Source organism: Protopterus annectens, chromosome 16.part0, assembly GCF_019279795.1.
Source record: "Protopterus annectens isolate FY-2018-M chromosome 16.part0, PAN1.0, whole genome shotgun sequence".
Lineage (NCBI taxonomy): Eukaryota > Metazoa > Chordata > Ceratodontiformes > Protopteridae > Protopterus > Protopterus annectens.
Window position 1 is genome coordinate 126,313,160 of NC_056750.1, and position 21,645 is coordinate 126,334,804.

The 21,645-nt window shown below is 41.9% G+C and overlaps 1 protein-coding gene across 1 annotated transcript in view; it reads left to right on the forward strand.

The window, feature by feature from the left end:
- Window positions 1-21,645, forward strand: part of TEP1 (telomerase associated protein 1) — a 2,704,809-nt gene that overhangs the window by 2,306,452 nt on the left and 376,712 nt on the right. The window contains exon 45 of the mRNA XM_044058078.1: window positions 4,277-4,413. Within this exon, the coding sequence (XP_043914013.1) occupies window positions 4,277-4,413 (137 nt within the window). The remainder of the gene's footprint in view (window positions 1-4,276; window positions 4,414-21,645) is intronic.

The following is a 21,645-nucleotide window of genomic DNA, read 5'->3' on the forward strand; positions in this document are numbered from 1 at the left end:
GGGCTCTTAGCTTTGCACCCTGCCACCTGGACAGCCATCACAAAAGATTTGTGGGTGCAAACGATCATATCCAGAGGATATTTAATTTCCCCTCAATGAAAAGAAGAAGTCTCCTTGATGTTCCACCCAGTCAGTGGGAGTTAGCAGCTCTAGAGATTCAAAAGCTGCTCGACAAAAGGGTCATCCAAGAGGTCCCACCAGACCAAACAGGATCCGGAATTTACTCAAGATTCTTTTTAGTACCAAATGAAACAGGGGACTTGAGACTTGTCTTGTATCTCAGTTATCTGAATCAGCTTGTAAAAAACTCCAAATTTCAGATGATCATAGTTCAGTCCATTCTGCCTCTGTTATAGAAGGATGACTGGATGTGCTCTATAGATCTTCAGGGTGCATACTATCACATCAGAATGAACAGGGGCTCTCAAAGTCTACACTTCTGGCTAGGAGCCAGTCATTGCCATATCAAAGCCCTGCTTTCAGTTCCAGCACAGCCCCCAGGGTGTTCACTAAATGCATGGCAGTAGTAGCAGCTCAACTGAAACTGAATTGATTCAGAGTGTTTCCTTATCTAGATGATTGCCTCATCATCGCACCAACCAGGCATCTCCTAGTAAAATCCAGGAATTACCTACTGCAGTTATCTCAGTTCTTGGGAATCACAGTCAGTCTTTCAAAGTCTCATCTTCAACCATTTCCAGTCTTGGAGTTTATAGGGGCTAGCCTAGATGCAGTTAATCATCTTGCTATTTTACCCCAAAACAAAATTCTTACCTTGAGGCTGCAAGTCAGACAGATTCTTCCCCTCTGATCTCCCCTAGCAAAAATGGTTCTTCAAGCCTTAGGCTCAATGGCTGCAACAATTACCTTGATACCTACCATTCATCTTAATATGCAAATTCTCCAATGGACTCTAGCAGTACAATGGTCTATTCTCTGACAACCTTTGCAGCTTCCTGTAAAACTATCTTGAGTCTGCAGAGACTCCCTGCTATGGTGGATTCGATCTGACGAAGTTTGTCAGGGATGCCCTTTATCCTCCCCCCCAAAGGCCACGTTGACCACGGATGCCTCTTAATTGGGGTGGGGGGCATATCTTGGGACATGGTACCCAGAAGAGACCAAACTGCATATAAGTGTCTTAGAGATGTGAGCGGTCCTCTTACTGTTGAAGGCCTTTCAGAACTCTCTTTCTCTTGGTAGAGTTGCTTTCCAAACAGACAATATGACAGTAGTATGGTACATCAACAAGCAAGGGGGAACTATATCTTACACGCTTTGCCAAGAAGGAATGAGAGTCTGGCAATGAGCAATCTCCTCCAGCTGCTGTCTTGTAGCAATGAAATCCAATGTTCTAGCTTACAAGCTCAACAGGACTATCTTGTTGCCTCATGAGTGGTCTCGCAGTCATACAGTGGTGAAAATGATCTTTCGACAAATGGGGGTCAACCTTGGTGTGACCTGTTTGCCTCTTGCCTCAACAATAAGTGCAGCAGGTTCTTTGCCCTAATTCCCCCTCAGGAGGAGTCACTGAGAGATGCTCTAGTCCACACTTGGTCCTCTGGTTTCCTATACGCTTACTCTTCCTTTCCCCTAATCCCCAAATTTCTTCAGAAAGCACTCCAGTTGAAGAGCAAGGTAATCCTCATTGTTGCCTTCTAGCTTCAAAAAATTTGATTCTTCTTCCTATGGTCTCACCTACTATATGTCCCTCTTGAACACTGGACCCTATCCCTGATTGACTGTCAGATCCATCAGGGATGCCTCATCCAGGCATTACAGGCCTCAGATTGACCACATGGTTTCTCCAATTCCATTGATGGCTAAACATTCCAGGCTTTCCTGTCCTGTTTGGCAGATTTTATTTTCATCCCAGAAACCTTCTACGAGGAAGATTTATAAGAGTAAATGGAAAATATGTTCCTTTTGGGAGCAGCAGAGGGAGCTGGATTCTTTAACAGCACCAATCCCTGCTGTTTTAGATTTTCTTGCTTCAATTTTTCAAAGTTGTGCTAGTTTCTCGACCATCAGTGTTCTTCTGACAGCCATCTCTAACTACCATATTGGAGATAACACTTCCCCTCTGGCTTCATCCTAGTTATGTAAACATTTCTTAAAGGTACCTTTTTGCTTAGACCTCCAGTAAAGGATCCCACTCCACCATGGGAGCTTACTATCATGTTACAGAGCTTGGTACAATCTCCATTTTGAGCCCTTGGCTAAGTTGGATCTCAAATTTCTTTCCTGGAAGATGGTCTTTCTTGTGGCTGTCAATTCTGAGTTAAGTTTCTGAACTCCAAGCACTCTCCTTAAAACTGCCTTGTTTGATTTTCCATAAAGATAGTTACCTTACGTTCTAACCCCTCCTTTCTACCCAAAATTACCTTTGAAACAAACATCAATCAAGTTATCAATTTGCCAGGTTTCTTTCCAAATTTTAACAACAAAGGAGAGTACATGCTTCACCTTTTAGATATACACAGGCAACTTCATTTTGATCTAAATAGGACTAAGGAATTTAGGAAAACTGACCAACTGTTTGTTTCCTTTACCAGTAACAAATTGGGAAAACCAGTATCCAAAGTTACTCTAGCTAAATAGATAACATGTTGCATTTCATGTGTTTACTGTTTAAGAGGTTTAACCTTGCCAAAATCTCCAAAAGTGCACTCAGCTAGATTTATGGCTACATCACCTGCCTTCTGGGCTAGAGCTTCCATTGATGATATTTGTGCAGCTGCCACTTGGTTTAATGCTCATACTTTTATTGCTCATTACAAGTTGTATATCGTCTCCAGAAACAGTTCTGCATTTGGCTTTGCGCTTCTCCAGAACATCCTTCCATAAGGGCCACCCAGGGTTATTGTAGCTGAGCAGTCTGTCCCATGTGTTGAGGATTGAATGAAAGTGACATCATCAAATAGAAAAGTTCTGTACTGACCATAAATATGCATCTGTGTTGTCCATTTTCATTCTTCCTCAACTTCCATCCCCACTTCCCCTATCCATTTCTTTGAGAGTGACCTGATGAAGTTTTTTGTCAGGAGCCACAGGTCCTATTTGAACCCCTTTTTTCTGTTACTATACTGTTTCTACGTATTATTATTATCATGCTTATGTTTAGATGGCCATATAGTAGCAGCACACTTGATTTGAGGTAAGGAAGTAGTCAGGGGAATTATGGGTAAAGGGAAGAGCTCAAGAGTTGGATCCAAGAATCTAGAGAAAAGCGGCCGAGGTGGATCTGAGAGTTGGATCCAAGACCCATGTGTTGAGGAAGAATGAAAATGGACAAAACAGATGCATAGTTACTGTGCGTTCATAACTTTTATTTCTTGTGGAGCTGGGTGGTATAAGGCCATGAGGTCATGGTGAGTTACTTACTTATCAGTCCTTTCAGTCTTTTAGAACCTAGTTTCTCTTGTTACATATTTGTAAATGACGTTAACATGCAACTGTATCCTTTCTGTAATTGTATACATCACCTTGAAAACCAGGCAATAATCAATATGAACTTCCAAAGAACAAATTCTCACTCTCCAATTTGAATTTAAGTGCTTTCATTCACTTTTATTAACGTGAACTTCCTCAGAAACATGTTGTTGTAAAAAAATGCTGTTTAAATACTATTTCCACAGGAAATGTGTTTATAACATTTGAAAATTAATTAATTGATCAATACACTTTAAAATACATTCATAATTATAATATTTACCATTTGTTTTACATTGTACACTGATTAAATAAGCTTTTAAAAAACTTTAAAAACTCATTCCCATATTTTCGAATCTTTTTAATTATTTTTTACTTGTTTTTTAGTTGTTTTTAGTTAAAAAAAAATTATTTTTTCTTACTATCTATAAATTAGAAAACATTTCAAGTTTATTACTTCATTTTTTAGCCCTGAGGTGTTTTGATCTGCCCCAAAGACTAACACAGGGACTCCTTACATTTCAAATAAAATATCATTCCAAGTGGGGAATAATCCCCTTTTTAAACTCTAGAAAAATCAAAATTCAAATTTTCTTGAATCTTTACTTTACTCACCAAATAGCCAATCAAGTATTTTTTTCTTTTTTTTTATTGCCAGAACATGCATGCTCATCTCTCTGAAACTCTCATTTTTTTCACTGTCAGGTATTACTAGCAGATGAGTGAAGCAGCTTTATATTGTTGTTCTGTGTGCAAGTTAGATATGACAGAAATTGTATTCATAAACTGATTGGAAAGTACCACATGAACTTGTCTGAATTCTTATTTGTATTTATTTCTGTAGATGATGACTCAGCACTTTGTCACAGAAGTGAAATTACTGCCCTTGCATGGTCCCATTGTGGAAAATTCCTCATCTCTGGCAGTGAAACTGGGGAGGTAATAGTCTGGCAGTTTGCCAAACCAGTGTACAAAGTTCAAGTAAGTAAACAGACCTCAAGTAACATTAGTCTGTGTTGTTCTCTTTTTTTTGTGTGTGTTTATGTAATTGCTAAAAATGTCACTTTAAACAAAGTATCACTATAAAGTACAAAAATACGAGCCGCAATATAGGATAACACTTGTTAAGCATTTATAAAACAGCATGTTCATAAGTCGTACTGGACTTCTGACAGTGTACCTAATTTCTCCATTTGCTAAAGAATTAGCGAGTGGTGGAAAGTTAAACTTCCCAATCATATGAAGTCAGCAGTTCACCAAATGCACAACGTAGGAACAAACTGTGTAAAACATCTGAAATTACAGTTATTTTCTTTTCCTTGGGATTAATTAGTTAAGGTACAGAAAATCAAATTTCCTTATTATGGTACTGTCATTGTGAGTAAGCCTACTCATCGACACATATTCTGTCGCATACTGAAATGCAGCATCATAAACACTCATTATATAACTTTTCATCTCGTCCTTCCTTAGGTACTGTAGAAAACATGAAAGACACTCTGATTCCAGAAAATATGAACACATATTCAGAAGTCTCTTAAGACCTCCTTTTGGTCCTTTTGTGACTTGTGATAGATACATCCACTAATGCACGGAAATACAAAACTCACTGGTGAATTTAAAAAGGCTTCAGTGGGACAATTACTGCTTTGAAGAAAACTTAAAAAAGCAAATAATTGTACATAAGAGGCTAGCAGTATTAAAATTGTCAGAAGGGTGTTAATTGTCTGGACTTTATAAAAGCAAGGTAGCACCTCATTGTGTAAACTATTTGAATATGTGAGATTTTTGATTAAATACAACTTAGCTGACATTTGTGATCTGAATGAATATGTTAATAGCCTTGTTGATATTTATGATTTGAATAAATAAATAAATTGATATCCTGATTGACAAGCTTGAACAGAATGCTATGCTTTCTGAGTTTAATACCAGAATGTGTAGCACTACACACTTTAATTCACCTTAAAACTTGCAGCACCACCCACACTAACAATTTTATAGTGCAAAAAGATAAAATAGAAAAAAGGCATACTAAGGAAGCAAATAAAAGAAAAACTTGCATCATTGGCAGCTTTCAGTTGTTGGTTTAGAATTTTTTCTGCAAACCCTTATGGCTAGTCTCGTATGTGTAACAGAACTCCCACTGAGAAAATGTAAAGTTTAAGTATTTTTCACTTTCAGCATAATTTTCCATCTGTAGAAAACCTGCATCTACCTGTTGATCCATTAGGCTTTCCATGCTTTTTCTAGGTCTACTTGATCTGAATTTTCCTTTTCCAGTTTATTAAGATATTCAAACCAGTGCAACCACTTGCCAGTACAGACTAGTTAAGCCTTATCTTAGATTATTACAGATTCTGTATTATAAATCCTCTTCAGCAAATCTGTCAGTTCAGTAATTATGGGCAGGGACTGTTGCTTACTGTTACAGATAATGTTCTTAACTGCTATCAGAAATCGGGTCTATTAGCTTTTGTACATGTGTACTTAACAATTCCAATATTAGGTACCCGAAGAAAAAGATCTAAGCTGTTACTCCCATCCTATTCCTCCAAATCAACTTCAACAAGTCCTACAACTCATCTTTAAATCATTCTAAAGTAAGATATTTTCGGATCCACCTATAAGTGCTGTAAACTCCAGTAACCACAACGTAAGATGCTTCAAACACGGTATTTAATCCACATAACGCCAAACATAAACATAACATATCAAGTGGACAGACAAAATAGATCTAAAAGTTTACAAAATAACCTGGTCTTCTTCAGAACTGAATCTATAAACAAGCGTTCAGTTTAAATAAAATGTTTACTCCTTAAAGATACAGTGTTGACCATTAAATTGATAAAGCTAGTCATACTAGCCTATATACAATGAAACAATATAATATACAATAATAAAATGTTAAAAACACAAAAAAGTATGAACTAAGTGGCAAAATCTAAATCAATGTCTGATATGTATCTCCGCTGTCCATAACATATACAAAATTACCATAAATAGCTGCCGTAAATGTTTCCAAAGTATACTTAGTAATCAGTATGTATACGGACTGATTTAGAGTTCTATAATGTTAAAGAAATAACCACAATATAGTTAACACAGATAAAAATAAAGATAAAGTTGAAAGCACTAAACTTTTAGATCTATTTTTACTCTTGATATGTTATGTTTATGTCCTGTACTTGAATAATTCTATTCTGTCTGTATTTTTATGTTACTTTTTGGCGTTATGTGGATTAAATACCGTGTTTGAAAGCATCTTCGTTTGTATTACTGAGTTTCCAGCACTTTATAGGTGATCGAAGGAATTATTTTATGCATTACTACAACTCTCTTTTTTTCTAAAGTAAGATATTTATTATTTATTTCACATTTGTTAACCAGGTTAGTCCAACTGAGTTTGCAAATAAACCCATTTTCAGTGGAGACCCAAGGGGGAAAGCCCCAGCAAACTTAAGTAAAAATAAAGTGACAATATACAAATTTTAAATAACAGTCACAATAAAAAATAATTGTAAAAAAGAAAAGGTTATTAACTATTTGCATTGCATTGATAGTAAGCAACCCATTTTCAGTGGAGACCCAAGGGGAAAGAGCCCCAGCAAACATAAGCAAAGATAAACATACAGGACCAAAACTATTAAAAACAACACTGAAAATACGAAATTAATTATAAAGAGAAAAACAAACTAAAAAAATTAAGGACATTAAGGGTTGCACTGATAGTAGTGGAGTAAAATTTACTACATATGAGAGTAAAAACAAAAAAATAATCGTTGTTCAAAAAAAGGACAATGTATAGACTGATAGGAAGTGGGGGAGAAAAAATTGTGAGAATGGGAGGGGGGCTATAGTAGTAGAGCTGAGGGTTTAGAAGATTAGTTTAAGCAGAAGTTGCTAACAAAGAAAGTTAGGAGATGCAACAGGTTATACAGTGGGAGAGACTAAGACTGTGTGGTCAATGCAACAGCATAATTTCAAGTTAAGTAGGTGGGATTTAAGCTAGTTTTTAAAACTGGGAAAGGAAAGATTGGATCTAATATGGAGAGGGAGTTTGTTCCAATTTAGTGAGACAGAGTGTTTGTAAAGTAGTTTGCCAATATTCCTTTTGTGTTTATAAACTGAGAGAAGATGCTGATCAGCACTCCAGAGAGGCCAAGGGGGAGAGTAGGGAGTAACATGGGAGATGAGAGCAGGGCAGGCAGAGGGGTTGTTGAGTATGGAAAAGGTAGTGTGGAGTTGTGTTTGTAGGAGAAGGTGTAGAAATTCCAGCCACTGAAGTTTGTTTAGTGAGAGGCAGTGATGTGAAGAGAGTGGTTGGTTTAGAATAAATCTGGCAATTTTGTTGTACGTTTGTTCCACTTTCTGCATTGAGGTAGTTTGGATATTGGTAAGGATGGGGGAAGCGTATAGAAGACTGGGTAAGAGAAATGCCTGTACAAGAGTGCGTGAGAATTTTTTGTTCCTATAAAGTAGTCCAAGTTTTTGGTGGGTTTTTTTTGATGGCCTGTTGTATGTACAAGTCAAATTTTAGTTGGTCATCAATTATTACCCCAAGGAGTTTGGTTTGTGAGGCAGGGGAGATAGTGGTGCCATCTAGGGAAGAAAGAGAAAAGTTGGATTTAAGGTGAGTGTGTCTGAGGTAGGAAGAGAAGGAGTTGAGTTTTCTTAGGGTTAAGGATTAGTTTTGTTTCTGAGCCATTTTTCAACAGAGATCAAGGAAGTCTGTGTTACTGTGTGTAGTTCAGAGATAGTATTGGAGATTGATAAGAGAATAGAGTCATCTGTGTATTGTATTACAGATGAGAGACTGCAGGATGAATGTAGGTTGTTGGTAAAAATGTTGAAAAGGAGTGGTCCAAGTATGGAACCTTGGGGTACTCCTGTTTTAACAGCAAGGAAGGGTGAGAAAGCCTACTGCCATCTAACAGCTTGTTTTCTGCCAGTAAAGTAGGATTAGAACCAGAGTAGAAGGAGAGAGGTTTAGGTCTGAGAGCTTAAGAATGATGGGATGAGACACAGTGTCGAAGGGTTTAGAGAGATCAAGGAATAGACAGGAGATGAGGTTGTTGTCCCTAGCTTCTGCAGCCTTTTGAGTAAAGGATAGTAAGGCAGTTGAGGTACTGTGTTTAGGGCAGAAACTATGTTGCGAGGGGGTGATGAGATTTGTGTGAATGAGATAGGACAGTAGTTGAGTATGTATACATTTTTCAAGGATCTTAGAGAGCAGTGAGAGAATAGCGATTGGTCTATAGTTAGAGCATTCAACAGAGTTGCCACCTTTGTGCAGAGGAGTGGTATAGAAGGATTTCCATATTTCTGGTACGGTAGAATCCTGAATGGAGCGGTTGATTAAGATAATTACAGGATATGCAATAGAGTCAGCAGCAATTTTCAGAAATTGAGGGGGGAGTTTATCAGTGGAGGGAGAACATGGTTTTAGTTTAAGAAGCAGGGATTTTATGTATTTAGTAGAAACAGGTCACAAGGTAAAAGGCTGAGAGACAGAGGAACATAGAGGTTTAGGGGGAGGTGAGGGTGACACAGAAGAGTTAGGATGAGCAGAGTTACCAGAGGGTAGGAGTTTAGAGATGTTGTCTATGAAGTGTTTGTTGAGTAAGTCTGCAGTTTCAGAGAGAGAGTGATAGGGGAAAGGGTTAGAGATGGCAGGAGAGCCAGTGTGCAGCAGGGAACTGATAGTAATCCAGAATGTTTGGGGGTCATTTGAGCGAGAGCTTTGAAATTTAGTGAAATGTTGGCATTTATCCAAAATAATACATATTTTACACACTTTGAGTTGCTTATAACCTTGGTGGGTGGGAGTTTTAGTGGTTTGCCATTTTTTTCCATAGAACATCTCTTTCATGCATCAAAGCATAAGTAGCTTTGGAGAGCCAGGGTGCAAAATTAGATTTGGTTCTGATTTTGCAAGTTGAGGCAAGAGAGTTTAGGACATCAAGGAAAATGTGGTTGAATTTAGTAACAGCATCATTGAGCAGGAGAGTTTTTAGGAAAGACCAGTTGATGGTAGAGAATCTATAGTTAAAGGTTTCAGGGGAAAAGTTAGTCACTTTCCTACAATCTCTGTAGAGATGGGGCTTAGAGAAATGAGGAGAGTGCCTTAAGATAGAGATGGGAGAATGGTCACTAATAGAGTCAGGGAAGGTAGAAGGGTTACAGTAGTTGTTAGAAGAGGTGGTCAAGATCCAATCAGTTGTGGAACCAGTAGCATTTTTACTGTAGTGGGTAGGGATAATGATCAGTTGTGGGAATCCATACAGGTTTATGAAATGTTGGGGTGAGTGACCAATAAGGGAGTTCAAATCTATTTTAACATCTCCAAGAATGATGGTTTAATAGGGGATGGAGGTGTTTATCCAGGAGAGTATATGTTCAAGGATTGGGATGTTTTTACCTTTGAGGATATAGATAGAGGCAATATCAGACTTCCTGTAGTTATTGATGTGGCAGTCGAAGAGCAGTAGTTCAGCAGGGGAGAAACTAGGCAGGGTAACATCTATAGGTGTTAGAGTCTTGAGACAGAGTACAAGATAGCCACTGCACCACCTTTTTTGGGTGTCCTATCAAACCTATAGATATTTTATTGAAGTGGCAGAAATTCAGAGGAATTGATATGCAGTTTTAGCCAGGTTTTCGATAAGGCCAAGATGTGAGGTTTGTGTTGGGCCAACCATGCGTGAAGTTCAGACATTTTGTTGTTTAGGCTTTGGATGTTCATTGCAGAGATAGAAAGATGTTTGAGGCTGGAGATATTTGAGAATGTTTTTGGGGGGACAGCAGATGAAGATGGAGGGGTAGTGGAGAAAGGGGAGGGACCAGGATTAGGATGGATGTAACCAGAAACCAGAAGAGCAAAGTCAAGATGACAAAGGTGAGGGTGGTCAGTAAGGGGAATGGGGACTTGAGTTTAGGCGTAAGAGCGGGGTAGGCCATGAGTTTAAATTTAAGACATTGAAAGGGGGAGAGAGAGAAAAGAGAGGGCAATAGTCAGTGGAACTTGGTCATATGTTGGAAGAGGTCTGTGAAAGGGAAAGGCGGGGGAAGAGGGGAAGATATGGAGCTCAGTGTGGTAGGAAGTACTTAGGGCTAGTGAGATTAGAAGTGGGAGAATATCAGTAAGGATAGCATTATGTGATGGAAAAAGGAGGGGAAGAGTTACAGGGAAAAATATAAAGAAATGTATTAGGGAAGGGTGATGGCTAGAGATAAGCCGTGTGAGGGAAGGAACACTATTGAGGCGTGGAAATAGTGAGTATGTTAGGAAGATAGTAGGTGTGCTAGGAAGTGAAAGAGTTAAGTGTGAGAGAGGCAAGCAACAGAGCAGGCAGCCCAACATGGGCGGGGAAAGGAGTAAGATTGGAGACAAGGTGGGAAGAGTGAGAGAGAGCACAAGTTATAGTGGTGTGAGGGGGCTGTGGGAGTGACGAGGCAACGAAGCGAAAGTATAAATTTGAGGATACTTGGGGTGGGTGGGATTCGGGGGAGGGAGGAGAGTGAAGCAAGCCCGAGCGAAGTGGGCAAAACCACACCACACCACAAGTAAGTTGAATGTAAGGGCCTAAACCTGCACTCAGCACTTTAATTTTACTTACTTTTAGCAGGAAAGACAGACCAACAGTGTACAATTTTGAGGTTTTTGTTAGGGTTACTTGTTCAAATGTCAGACAAATAAGTAACACTTATTCTATATCTGAAAATTAGAAAGCCATAAAGGTACAAGTTATAGCTGTAAAAATTAGGGGCAGAGACACAAATGTATGAATCAGTTTGCTTTAGTTACAGGGGAAAAGAGGGAAAAATAGAGCAGAAAGAGCCCTATGACGGACCAAAATGGTGACTCACTTTGTTACACAACACAGTAAAAGAGAGCTTAACAAATGTTTTTTTTATGTTTGCAACCTACACTGTTTAATTGTTGGGAGAGAAAAAGTTGTTGTTAAAGACTGTAGTGGCCAGTTGCAATCCCGTAGACACTGTTTTGCAGGATATTCCCAAAATATATTGTCCCAGGTACCCATTTCTTGATTGTGGCATTTCAGTAGAAATCCCAAGCAAATATGTGCTGATTTACGAAGAGTATAAAAATAATTGTGGAGACATTTCCACGCAGAGTTCTTAAAACTACCAGACAAAGTGGAATACCTTGTACAGGGCAAAGTCATTTCCAAACATTATCCCTGATTTGTTCATTCTTATTCCTCACCCATCCCCACTTTATTTGATGAGAAACTTCCTTTTTAGGTGCAAGTCCAGTTCTATACATTTTACTCACTAGCTTCTTTAGTGATTTCAATTCTAGCTTCAGCTTGGTCAGTAAGTGAAACCAGCCTCCTCCATTACTACTTTTGTCCCTTTAGTCTGTTGCTTCGTAAATCAAGAGGTCAACTCTAAGGACTGAAATGTCTGCTGCCACAAAAAAAGAAATCCATTATGAGACAGCACGAACAGAACAAAGCATACTTGTCTTTAAGTTACATTTGTAAATGTTAGACATACCTTGGACTTCAGTTTAACATCTCATCTGAAGGATGGTACACACAAGAATACAGCACTCCTCTATTGCTGCACCGCAGTGTCAGCAGTCGAGTCACCTGTAGTAGGAATAGCAGGCAGCCTTCTGGTCTTACAGAACAAACAGATCAGCACACTTTTACCACAAAATAGTTCTCTAAGTACAGGTAAACAGTCACTGCTAAAAACAGCTGCCAAAAGAGACATTTCCGATAAAATAGTAAACACATTTAAAGTGCCAGTATTCTTAAAGAGAACTGGTATATTTTTTTCAAAAAAGCAAATGTATGGTAGAGATTTCCCAGTGGGCGCTCATCTGCCCAGCAATGTAAGACAGGAGCCAGCTGTCAATCCTCTGAAGCCCAGGAGGAGCACTCTCATGGGTGACAAGAAACTACTGAAGTTGTTTGGCACCAAGGTTGCTGTTTTCTCCACACAGGAGCTCAAGATGCAGCAGCCTGGGGGCATGTGAGTGTGTTGGAGCAAGTGAAAGCTTTTTGAAGACTGGCCAGCCATTGTATCCTTGGGAAAATATAACCCATGTAACTAAGGATACTTTGGCAGTGATTTAATAAAACATCTGCTGTTATGGTAAGTGCAACTTACACAACTGAACTTTCTATTTACTTCTCTTGCTGTCACCACTATTCTCCTTATAGGCTGTATTAACCTCTGAAGTTCTTCTTAGTCCATGTTGTATTACTGATTCCTGCCATGCAGAAGCCCACGACAAGCCTGATTTTCAGAGTCTTAGTGTCATGGTGCTGTATCATCCCTAGCCAATGGACGTCTGTTGACCGACATCTGGACATTAGGATATAAGAAGGGCATCCATCAGCAACATCTTCAGTTCCTTCTAACTTTGCAGTCCAATGTGCTTCTCATGTATTCACTACCCTTGCAGTCTGTTGGTCGGCTCGTGTTTCCAGAGATCCTTTCTTCCATTGAAATAAGTACCCTGTTAGGGAAATTTCTCTATTAGTTTATTTTTCAAAAAAAAGTAAACAATTGCTTGAAGTCTGGTAAGTAAATCTCGCATAAAGATTTTCACTCGTTTTGCTGTTCTGCGTGGGGCCTCAGCACAATGTCTTTAACGGTCCTGATTTTGCAAAATTCCATATATCTCTCAAACATAAGGTTGAAGTACTTACCAGCCATATGGAGTCATCTTCTATGGCTTTCTTGCTGGTATCACAGTCCACTGCTACCATAGGGCCTCAGCTAGCATCATTCCAAAAAAACAGAATGACAAAAAGGCTACGGATCCTGATGTTTCTGAAAAACCTTCACCTACCATTGTTAAGTACAACAATGACATAGGTAAGGCTCCTTTGAAGCCCCCTGGTCATGAAATTTCAAGGCCCAAACCATGTAGTGCAACCCCTCGGGAGGCCACCATATTTACCAGCCTACCTTTCAAATACCACCATAGCTCACATACTGGTCAAGTCTGAAGTTGCTCTGCAGGCTTCAGCTTTTGATGTCTGCACCATGTACATTGAGGGAGAGTCTGTGGCTTCCCCAACTACAGAAGTTGCAACTGAATTTATGGTCAGATGACAGCACCCTCCAGTCACCCCTGTGAAAGGAACAATCAAACTGAAGTGAATCGCACCATTTGCTTCCTAACCAACACTACTCAGACCAGTGCCAAAGACTTTTTTAAAATATCACAGGAGTCTATGGTTTTCATGAATTCTAGAGTGCCTATCTCATCCATCCATCACTGAGACCTCCTCATTTAAAAGTAGCAGGGAAGTAGCTTTTTAGGAAGATGAAGATTCCTGTAGTGCTGAGGATGAGGAGGAATTGTCTTACTCTGGATACTTACTACCACAAACTTACTCAGTCTCAGATGATACAGTTCCATCTGCCCCCCCCCCCCCCCCCCCCACACACACACACACACACCTGAGAACTTTTCCTTTGGAAATGCCCTACATAGAACAGGAGGTTTTTAGCTGGGAAAGTAGGCAGTTGTCCCAGGCCCAGACACATTGTAGGAACTCCTAAGTTTACCTTCACCCAGGCCACTGGATATTCCCAATGTACATTTTATCAGATGATGTCTTTGAAGACATAACTCTTCACTGTGACTCTCTACCCACTGCAGCAAAGAAACCAGACAGGTTTTACAGAGGGCTTGAAACTCATAAGCACCTCTGTAAAAATCCAAAGGCTGATCCTTCTGCTGAATCCGCTAAAGGTGGCGATGAGAGCTTTGAATTGTCAGTTGTTTAAGTAGCTTGAATCTCTTCAAGACAAAATGCTAGCTTAGGTAGACTCTACTGCAGATAGAAACTTATCCAAGGAAATTCAGGAGAGAGAGAGAGAGAGACAGAGAAGTTATACAAGTCTCTAGACACTCATTAGAGCGTGGCTATGATGCCTTAGATGGTTCTTGCACAGCAGCTGCCACAAGTTCTGTCATCCGCAGACATGCATGGCTCAGGACCCAGCCCTTGTCAGACCAAGTAAAAGCTGAACTACTAGATGGCCCATTGGACAAGGAATTCCTTTTTGCTCTGCAGTTGAACAAATTTTTGAGAAAGTGGACAAAAAGAAAGCAAATTAAAACAGTGAAAGAATTTTATCCATCTCCAACTCCAAGCTACAGTAGGAATTACCCTTCAAAACCTTGGCCTTTCCCACCTAGACAAGACAAGGTAAATAAACAAAACAGTGTAGGAGATGGCAAACAGAATAATCTTAAAGGACAGGGGGCTCCAAAGAACCCACCCAGCACAGATAGCAGCTGTGAATATGTTCTGTCCCTCCCCCCTTACCCCTTCCCATCCCTTCCAGACCTCTAGCAGAAGGACTGTCCTTTTTCATAAAGAGTGGAAATTCATCACCAGGGACCAGTTGGTCATTAACAATGAAACGGGGTACTGTTTCAGTTCAGAGAAATTCTACCCTCCTTGGGCATTCCAGAAGCACCAAAAATGCAAGAAAGTTTCTTACTACCTATCTTCAGGGAGCCATTTCAGCAGTGGTCCATACAGTCTATCCCTCCAGAACAAGAAGGGAAAGGCTTTTACAGATGTATTTTTTTAATCCCAAGAAAGGAGGGCACATGGAGACCCATCTTGGGCCTGTTAGAGCTAAACAAGTTCCTCAACATCCCAAAATTCAAAATGCTTATGTTACAGAAATTACTGCTCATGATCTTCCAAGATGTTCCCATGGTCACCATAGGCCTAAGGGATGCTTACCTTCATGTCCCCATAGCAGACATCGCAAAAAGTGCCTATAATTTGTAGCAACAAACTCCCGCTTCCTGTGCTGTGCTTTCATGTGGGCTATCTACTACACCTAGAGTTTTCGCAAAATGCCTAGTGCCTCTGAAAGCACATTGCAGAACTCTAGGAGTTCATATTTACCCTTACTTAGAAGACTGCCCCTTTCAGGGAAGATGCACTTTAGAGATCCTGGGTGCCTTGCAGATAACTATAGAAGGTAGGTTTCACCGTAAATCTTCAGAAATGTCAAACTCTCACTCAAATAAGGCTCCATCATAGATTCAGTTCAACAGAAGGCCTTCCTTTTCCAAGACAAGATTGTGTTCTTAACAGGCTACCTGACTGGTCTACTTCCAAAGCTGCTTTTGACTTCAAGGGATACATGGCATCATGCATCCTCATGATTCTATTTGCAAAGTTACACATGAGGAAATTTCAATGGTTTCTAAAAGTGTCTAGGAACAGCATTTCCCAGCCTGTGGGAACCCTGCTGCCCTCCTTCCATGCCTGAAAAGAGAACTCAGGAGCAGATTTCACTGAGCCAAAAGCAAACAAGACTATTACTATGGACAGCTCAGATGTAGCTGGGGATCTCACTTAGGTCCCCTGAAGATACATGGCATTTGGTCTCCACAGCAAATGAAGTTGTGTATAAACCAAAAGGAGTTACTAGCAGTTTACCTAGCCATGAAATGGATATTGAAAAGAGAGGTCTTCTTGGATCTTATTATACAGTGGTGGATCCTCTCAACAGACCTGTTTGCCTCTCTCCACAAAAAGCCACTACAGAATTCCTTCTACACAACACAGCAGACAGGCGCTTGGAAGATAGACACATTCTTCTTCACATGGAAAAAAATGATTCCTGTATGAATTCCCACCCTTGCCCCTGATTCCCAGTGTACTAACAAAAATCGGGGTGGGCAGACCTAGCAAGTTCCTAGTGGCCTCCTCCTGGCTGAGACAACCATGGTTCTCTCTCCTTCTGAAGCTCAGCAAGAGGAGATTCTGTACCTTATCCCAGAAGATAGATCACCTCAGCCAGATTAAGGGTCACCTAGCCACCTTCAAGTTAACTGCCTAGAGGATTGAGTTTTGAAACCCTAGGGGTAGCAACTTATCCCAGGAAGATGCTCCCCATTCTAAGGGAATCAAGAAAGCCCAATACTAGACAATCATACCTACAAAATGGAAAATAATTTCTGCCTGGTGTCACTGCAATGACATTGACCCCAGTCAAGCAGATGTTAGATCAGTTTTAGAGTACCTCCCAGGCCTAGTTACACTATGACTTTCCTATTTTAGCATTAAGATGCATGCATCTGCAGTTTCAGCTTGCCTGAACTGTGCTCCATGTGTCTTTTCAAATCCCCATATGAAACCTTTTCTAAAGGGGTGATTCACTTGAGACTACCCAGAAGCAACCCCATTCCACCTCGGGATCTAAGGTATGTCTTACGAGAACTAACTTTGCCTCCCGTTGAACCTGCTGCCACTGCCTCTCTAAAGATGTTTCACTTCTGCCATCCTGCAAAATCTTATTTCTTAAGGTCATACAGATGACATCTACACCCAATTTTTTAGCTTTGGGAGTCCTGCCAAGAATCAGTACTTCAACACTGACTACGAAGAACATAGTACAATTGTGTCACGTTTACCACCATTTTAGATGTTTGAGTAGATCACTGTTGCAGTACATAGTCCCACCTTCTAGCCTCTCTACCTACTGACCGTTTGTCTCCCCCTTGCTGGTTGCAAAATGTAGAGGTGTTTGTGCACATAGTCCTCCTATCACAGTCATCCCGTCTTTGCTTTCTATGAACTTCCTCCTTTACGCTCAAATTCAGACAATTGGGGAAGTCACGCTGTCCTCAAGCATCGGACTGCTTGTTCACTGCTTAGAACGACCTGAAGATGACACTTGACAGCCATGCTTTCTTATACCCTGACGTCCAGATGTTGGTCGTCTGACATCCGTCAGCTAGAGATGATGCAAAAAATTTGAAATTGAACCAGTCATGGGCTTATAAATGCAGGAAGACCCAAGACTCAGTACTGCAATATTGATCTACTCAAACAACTGTAGTTATGGTAAGTGTGGCACAACTGTGTTTTTCTTCTGTGAGGAAGATGTCTCACGATATCAGTTTAAGCACTGTTTTTGTAACAGGCATGGGAGTATAGACTTGATTTGGAAGAATCTGACCTCAGAAAGTTCCAGAAAGATGTTGTCCAGCACATTTCACAAATGTCTGTATTCACATTTTCCATACCATTCAATATTCCTGGTGAGACCATTTTATACAAAGCACTCAAAGAGGCTGCTGCCCACTATAATTGAATGTCTAAGATCCCTTTATAAGGCAAAAATATTTTGTTGTATGCCATTCTAGATTTTTTTTGTCACATAAATTGCATCACTAGACTTTTGATTTTCTCAAGAAAATTCTATATCAGTGGCACCAAAAATGACATGAAAGTTGTGCCAGTCTGCAGTAAACTCTCAGTTAACCGGAACTCAAGCAACCAGGACTGTCAAGCCAGCAGAAAAAAAAAATCTAAGAAATACAGTACAGTTTCTTTTTGCCCCCCCTGCAGAAACATACCTTATATTTTTAGAGTTTTAGGGTTTTAAAAAGGAAGATAGGAATCAATTCCCTCGCTCCTCAACCTAAGAACAACTTAAACCAAACAAATAATATAGGTTACAGTATTAGTCAGGCCTGTTTTTAATAGTGACTCTCAAGCAACCAGAAACTACAGATCTGAAGTAGTTAACTTCATTTTATCTGCAACCTGTGGGTATAAGGATCCATGTTGGATCCGAGCCGGCAACTTATTTTCTAGCATCTGCTCCGAGCTCCTCCCCCTACCCATAATACACCACCACCTCCCATCTTCCCTCAGATCTTATTTGCCACGCCATAGTAAGCATCGTGATCTCCTTTGCTCTGAGCTTCAGGGATAAGTAAGTAGGTTAATTCTGTTTTTGTGTCCAAGTGGTAGTTAGTTTTTCCCTTCCTCCCCTTTAGTGTACACTGGTCGTTGGTATAGCTTCAGAAAAAAAAAAAAAAAAAAGTTTTTCTTATTGATGAAAGTAGTTCTAGGCCCACTTCCCTTCAGTGTGTGTTGTGTTCGCTTTAGGGAGTGGTGATTAGTGTTAGATTATGGCTGATCAGCCTAAGTCGGTTATCAAAAAATGCACAGAGTGTGGCCATAAGCTCTCACCGTCTGATGGCCACACTCTGTGAGTAATATGTTTGGGAGTGCCCCATTTATCAACACAGTGTTCATTCTGTGCAGGCTTTAACCCGAGGGCCCTCAGGGACAGGAAGGCCAAGTTAGTTGCCAAGGGTCTTCTCCCTGCCTCCATGCTGGATTCTGCCACAGCCGCGGTCTCAGGTACTCCTGCCCAACCACCCACTCAGACAGGGACTGAAACTCCCACTTGTTCTGGTGTTGGGGGAGACAAAGACAAAGAGAAAGAAAAAGCAAGAGAGAGAGAAAAAGAAAAGGACAGAGAAAGGCGCAAGGAGGATAAAGAGAGGAAGAGGGATAGGCCTCGCAAGAGGTCTCCGGACAGGGAAGCTTTCCCTACTCCACCATCCAAGACTTTGAGGGCAGCTTCTCACAGGGTCTGCTCACCCCGTTTCTCGACGGAGCCGTTGGAGTCTTCTGATCTGAGGCCTTCCTCACCCTTACAGCGCAGACCAGCCAGATCCGAGTCGGTCACCTTTTTGCGATCGATTCGGAGCCTATCGGACTTGGACATAGACAGGATGATGCGGAGATTCATTCAGACCCAAATACAGATGGGAGTCTTGCCAGGTCCCTCTCCCTCTGGAGGGAGGACCTCCATGCCCTTTTTCCCCTTCATCTCTCCTTCCCCGATCCATGCTGCTGCTTCGGGGTTCTTGGATCCGAGACTCTTTGGAGCTGGTAGCTTGACGCTGACGGTTCCACCAACCTCGACTCCAGCCAGTTTAGATCCGAGCGACTCTCGGAGCCGTGGACAGGGAGTCGGACCCGAGGGAATAGATCCATCATCGGCTCTGACCTTTTCGGATCCATACCATTACCTTGGACCTCAGGCTACCTGGACTTCGGCTCCGATCCTCGCTTTGGACCTAAGGAGAGCTTCTTCCTTGCTGGGTGCCAAGGAGGTATGCTCTCCTTCGGCGTTCGAAGTGGTGGAGAGGTTTATCTCCCAGGTATTGAGACCTCAGCCCATCTCCTCGAATTCCACCCAGACTCCACTGTATTTGGCAATGACTCCCTTCATCCTGTCTCAGGGCCAGCCCGGGCCAGAGGAGCCCCAGTCTTTTCCCCTTGAGGAACCCCCTGCAGCTCACGGGTCCTCTTCAGAGAGTCCCACTGAAGAGGGGCCCCGTAAGCGCAAGTGCAAAAGGAAGCACTTGGACTCCCCTGAGTCCCTTACTACGGACACAGATTTAGATGAAGGAGAAGGTTCCTCAGGTCACCTCCCAAAGATGTCTCCTTCAGAGACATCATGGAGATCCTCCACCAGAGGGGAGGTTGTTCAGCCCCAAAACCTTCTACGGATGAGTTTGTGTTCCTAGAGGCCTTTGGCATGGACCCATCTACTTCCTGGGTGTCCCCACCAGCGGACCCCTTGGTGGACCTCATCACCACACGGGCATGGAAGGAGCCTGACACCGTAGAGCCCATCTCCAAATGCCCTGACAAGATTCTTTCTCCTCCCACCCACAGACAACCTTCGTCTAAAGGTGCCCCCGTTGACGCTATGGTGGTCGCAGCAGTCACTAATAAGGAACTGGTGCAAGAGAGTTCCTCAGTCCACCCTCCAGACAAGGAGTCCAGGTTGGTGGATAGGTTTGGGAAGCACGTTTATTCGTCAGTGACCTTTTCCATCCATGGGCTGAACTATTTGGCACATGTGATGCGGCTGCAGCGAGACCTTGTCTCAGAATTCGCTGAGTCTCCGCCAGAGTCCTTATCGCAGCAGGACAAACAACTGTTCTCTGTGAAAATGTCTACTCTGAAGTCGGTATCAAACACGTCCATGCGTCTCCTTTCTCACGCCATGGAAAGAACAGCTAGGGCAGCTAGGACAGGTGTAGCCATGAGGCGTCATGCCTGGCTCAGGTTGTGTCAATTTGCAGACCCTTTCAAGGCGTCATTTACTAATGCTCCCTATGATGGTTCCTGCCTTTTCGGGAAGACAGTATGTGACACTCTTGTCCAGAGCAAAAAAGACGGGAAGACTTTGTCTGTCATCGGGCTCCACTTCTCTAACCCTCAGCGGTCCTTTTCTAGGAACCAAATAGGGCAAAAGAAGATGTGGTAATGGAAATCACAGTTTTCCCAGGAGTTTCAGGACAACTCTTCCCCCAGAGGTAGAGGTGGACAGGATCGACGCCAACCCAGAGGTAGAGGGGGTCCCAGGAACTTCGGGTCTAGGGAAACTTTTTCTGACAGGTCCACTCAGCAGCCCTGAGGTGTTTCCCGACTATCCTACTCTGGAGGCAGTCAGGGGAAGATTATCATTGCACCCAGCGGCATGGGAGTCCATAACTGCAGATCGTTGGGTGCTACAAATTGTATCCAGAGGCTAAACTATCCCATTTGTTGCCCTGCCAAGTGCTACAAGACGCCTCTCGGATGTCTCACCCACTCACAGGGAGGCCGCAGCTCTAGAGGTTTCAAAGTTGTTTCACAAACAAGCCATCGAACCGGTCCCCCTCGACCAGTCCGGATTAGGCATTTACTCCAGGTTCTTTTTAGTGCCAGAAAAGACGGGGGACCTCAGGCCCATTTTGGACCTGTCAACCTTGAACCTGTCACCAAACAAAAGTTCCGGATGGTCACTCTACAGTCCATTCTACCTGATCTCCGAGAGTGCAACTGGATGTGCTCGTTAGACCTCCAGGATGCTTACTACCATATCAAGGTCTACAGAAGCTCCAGGGGGTTTCTTCACTTCCGGCTGGGAGCCAGTCACTTCCAGTTCAGAGCTCTACCCTTTGGTCTCACCCCAGCCCCCCAGGGTGTTCACCAAGGTAATGGCAGTAGTAGCAGCTCACCTGAGATTTCAGGGAATTCAGGTATTTTTTTACCTGGAAGACTGGCTCTTCGCTGTGTCCACCAAGCGTCTTCTGTGTCTGGCACGAGACTATTTTCTCCTCTTGGCAGATCAGCTGGGGATTACAGTCCGTGTCCACAAATCCCCTTTGCAACCAGTACAAGTTCTAGTCTTCATCAGGGCATGGCTAGACACTCTGCAGCTAAAAGTTTTCTTAACACCAGACAGGATCTCACACCCCAGGTACCACATCGCTCTAATCGTGAACCTCAAATTTCCAAAGGCAAGTGATGTGCTTCGGGCCCTGGGCTCCATGGCTGCTTCGAGTTCTATTCTCCCTTGCATGCCTCCATATGTGGGTCCTTCAAT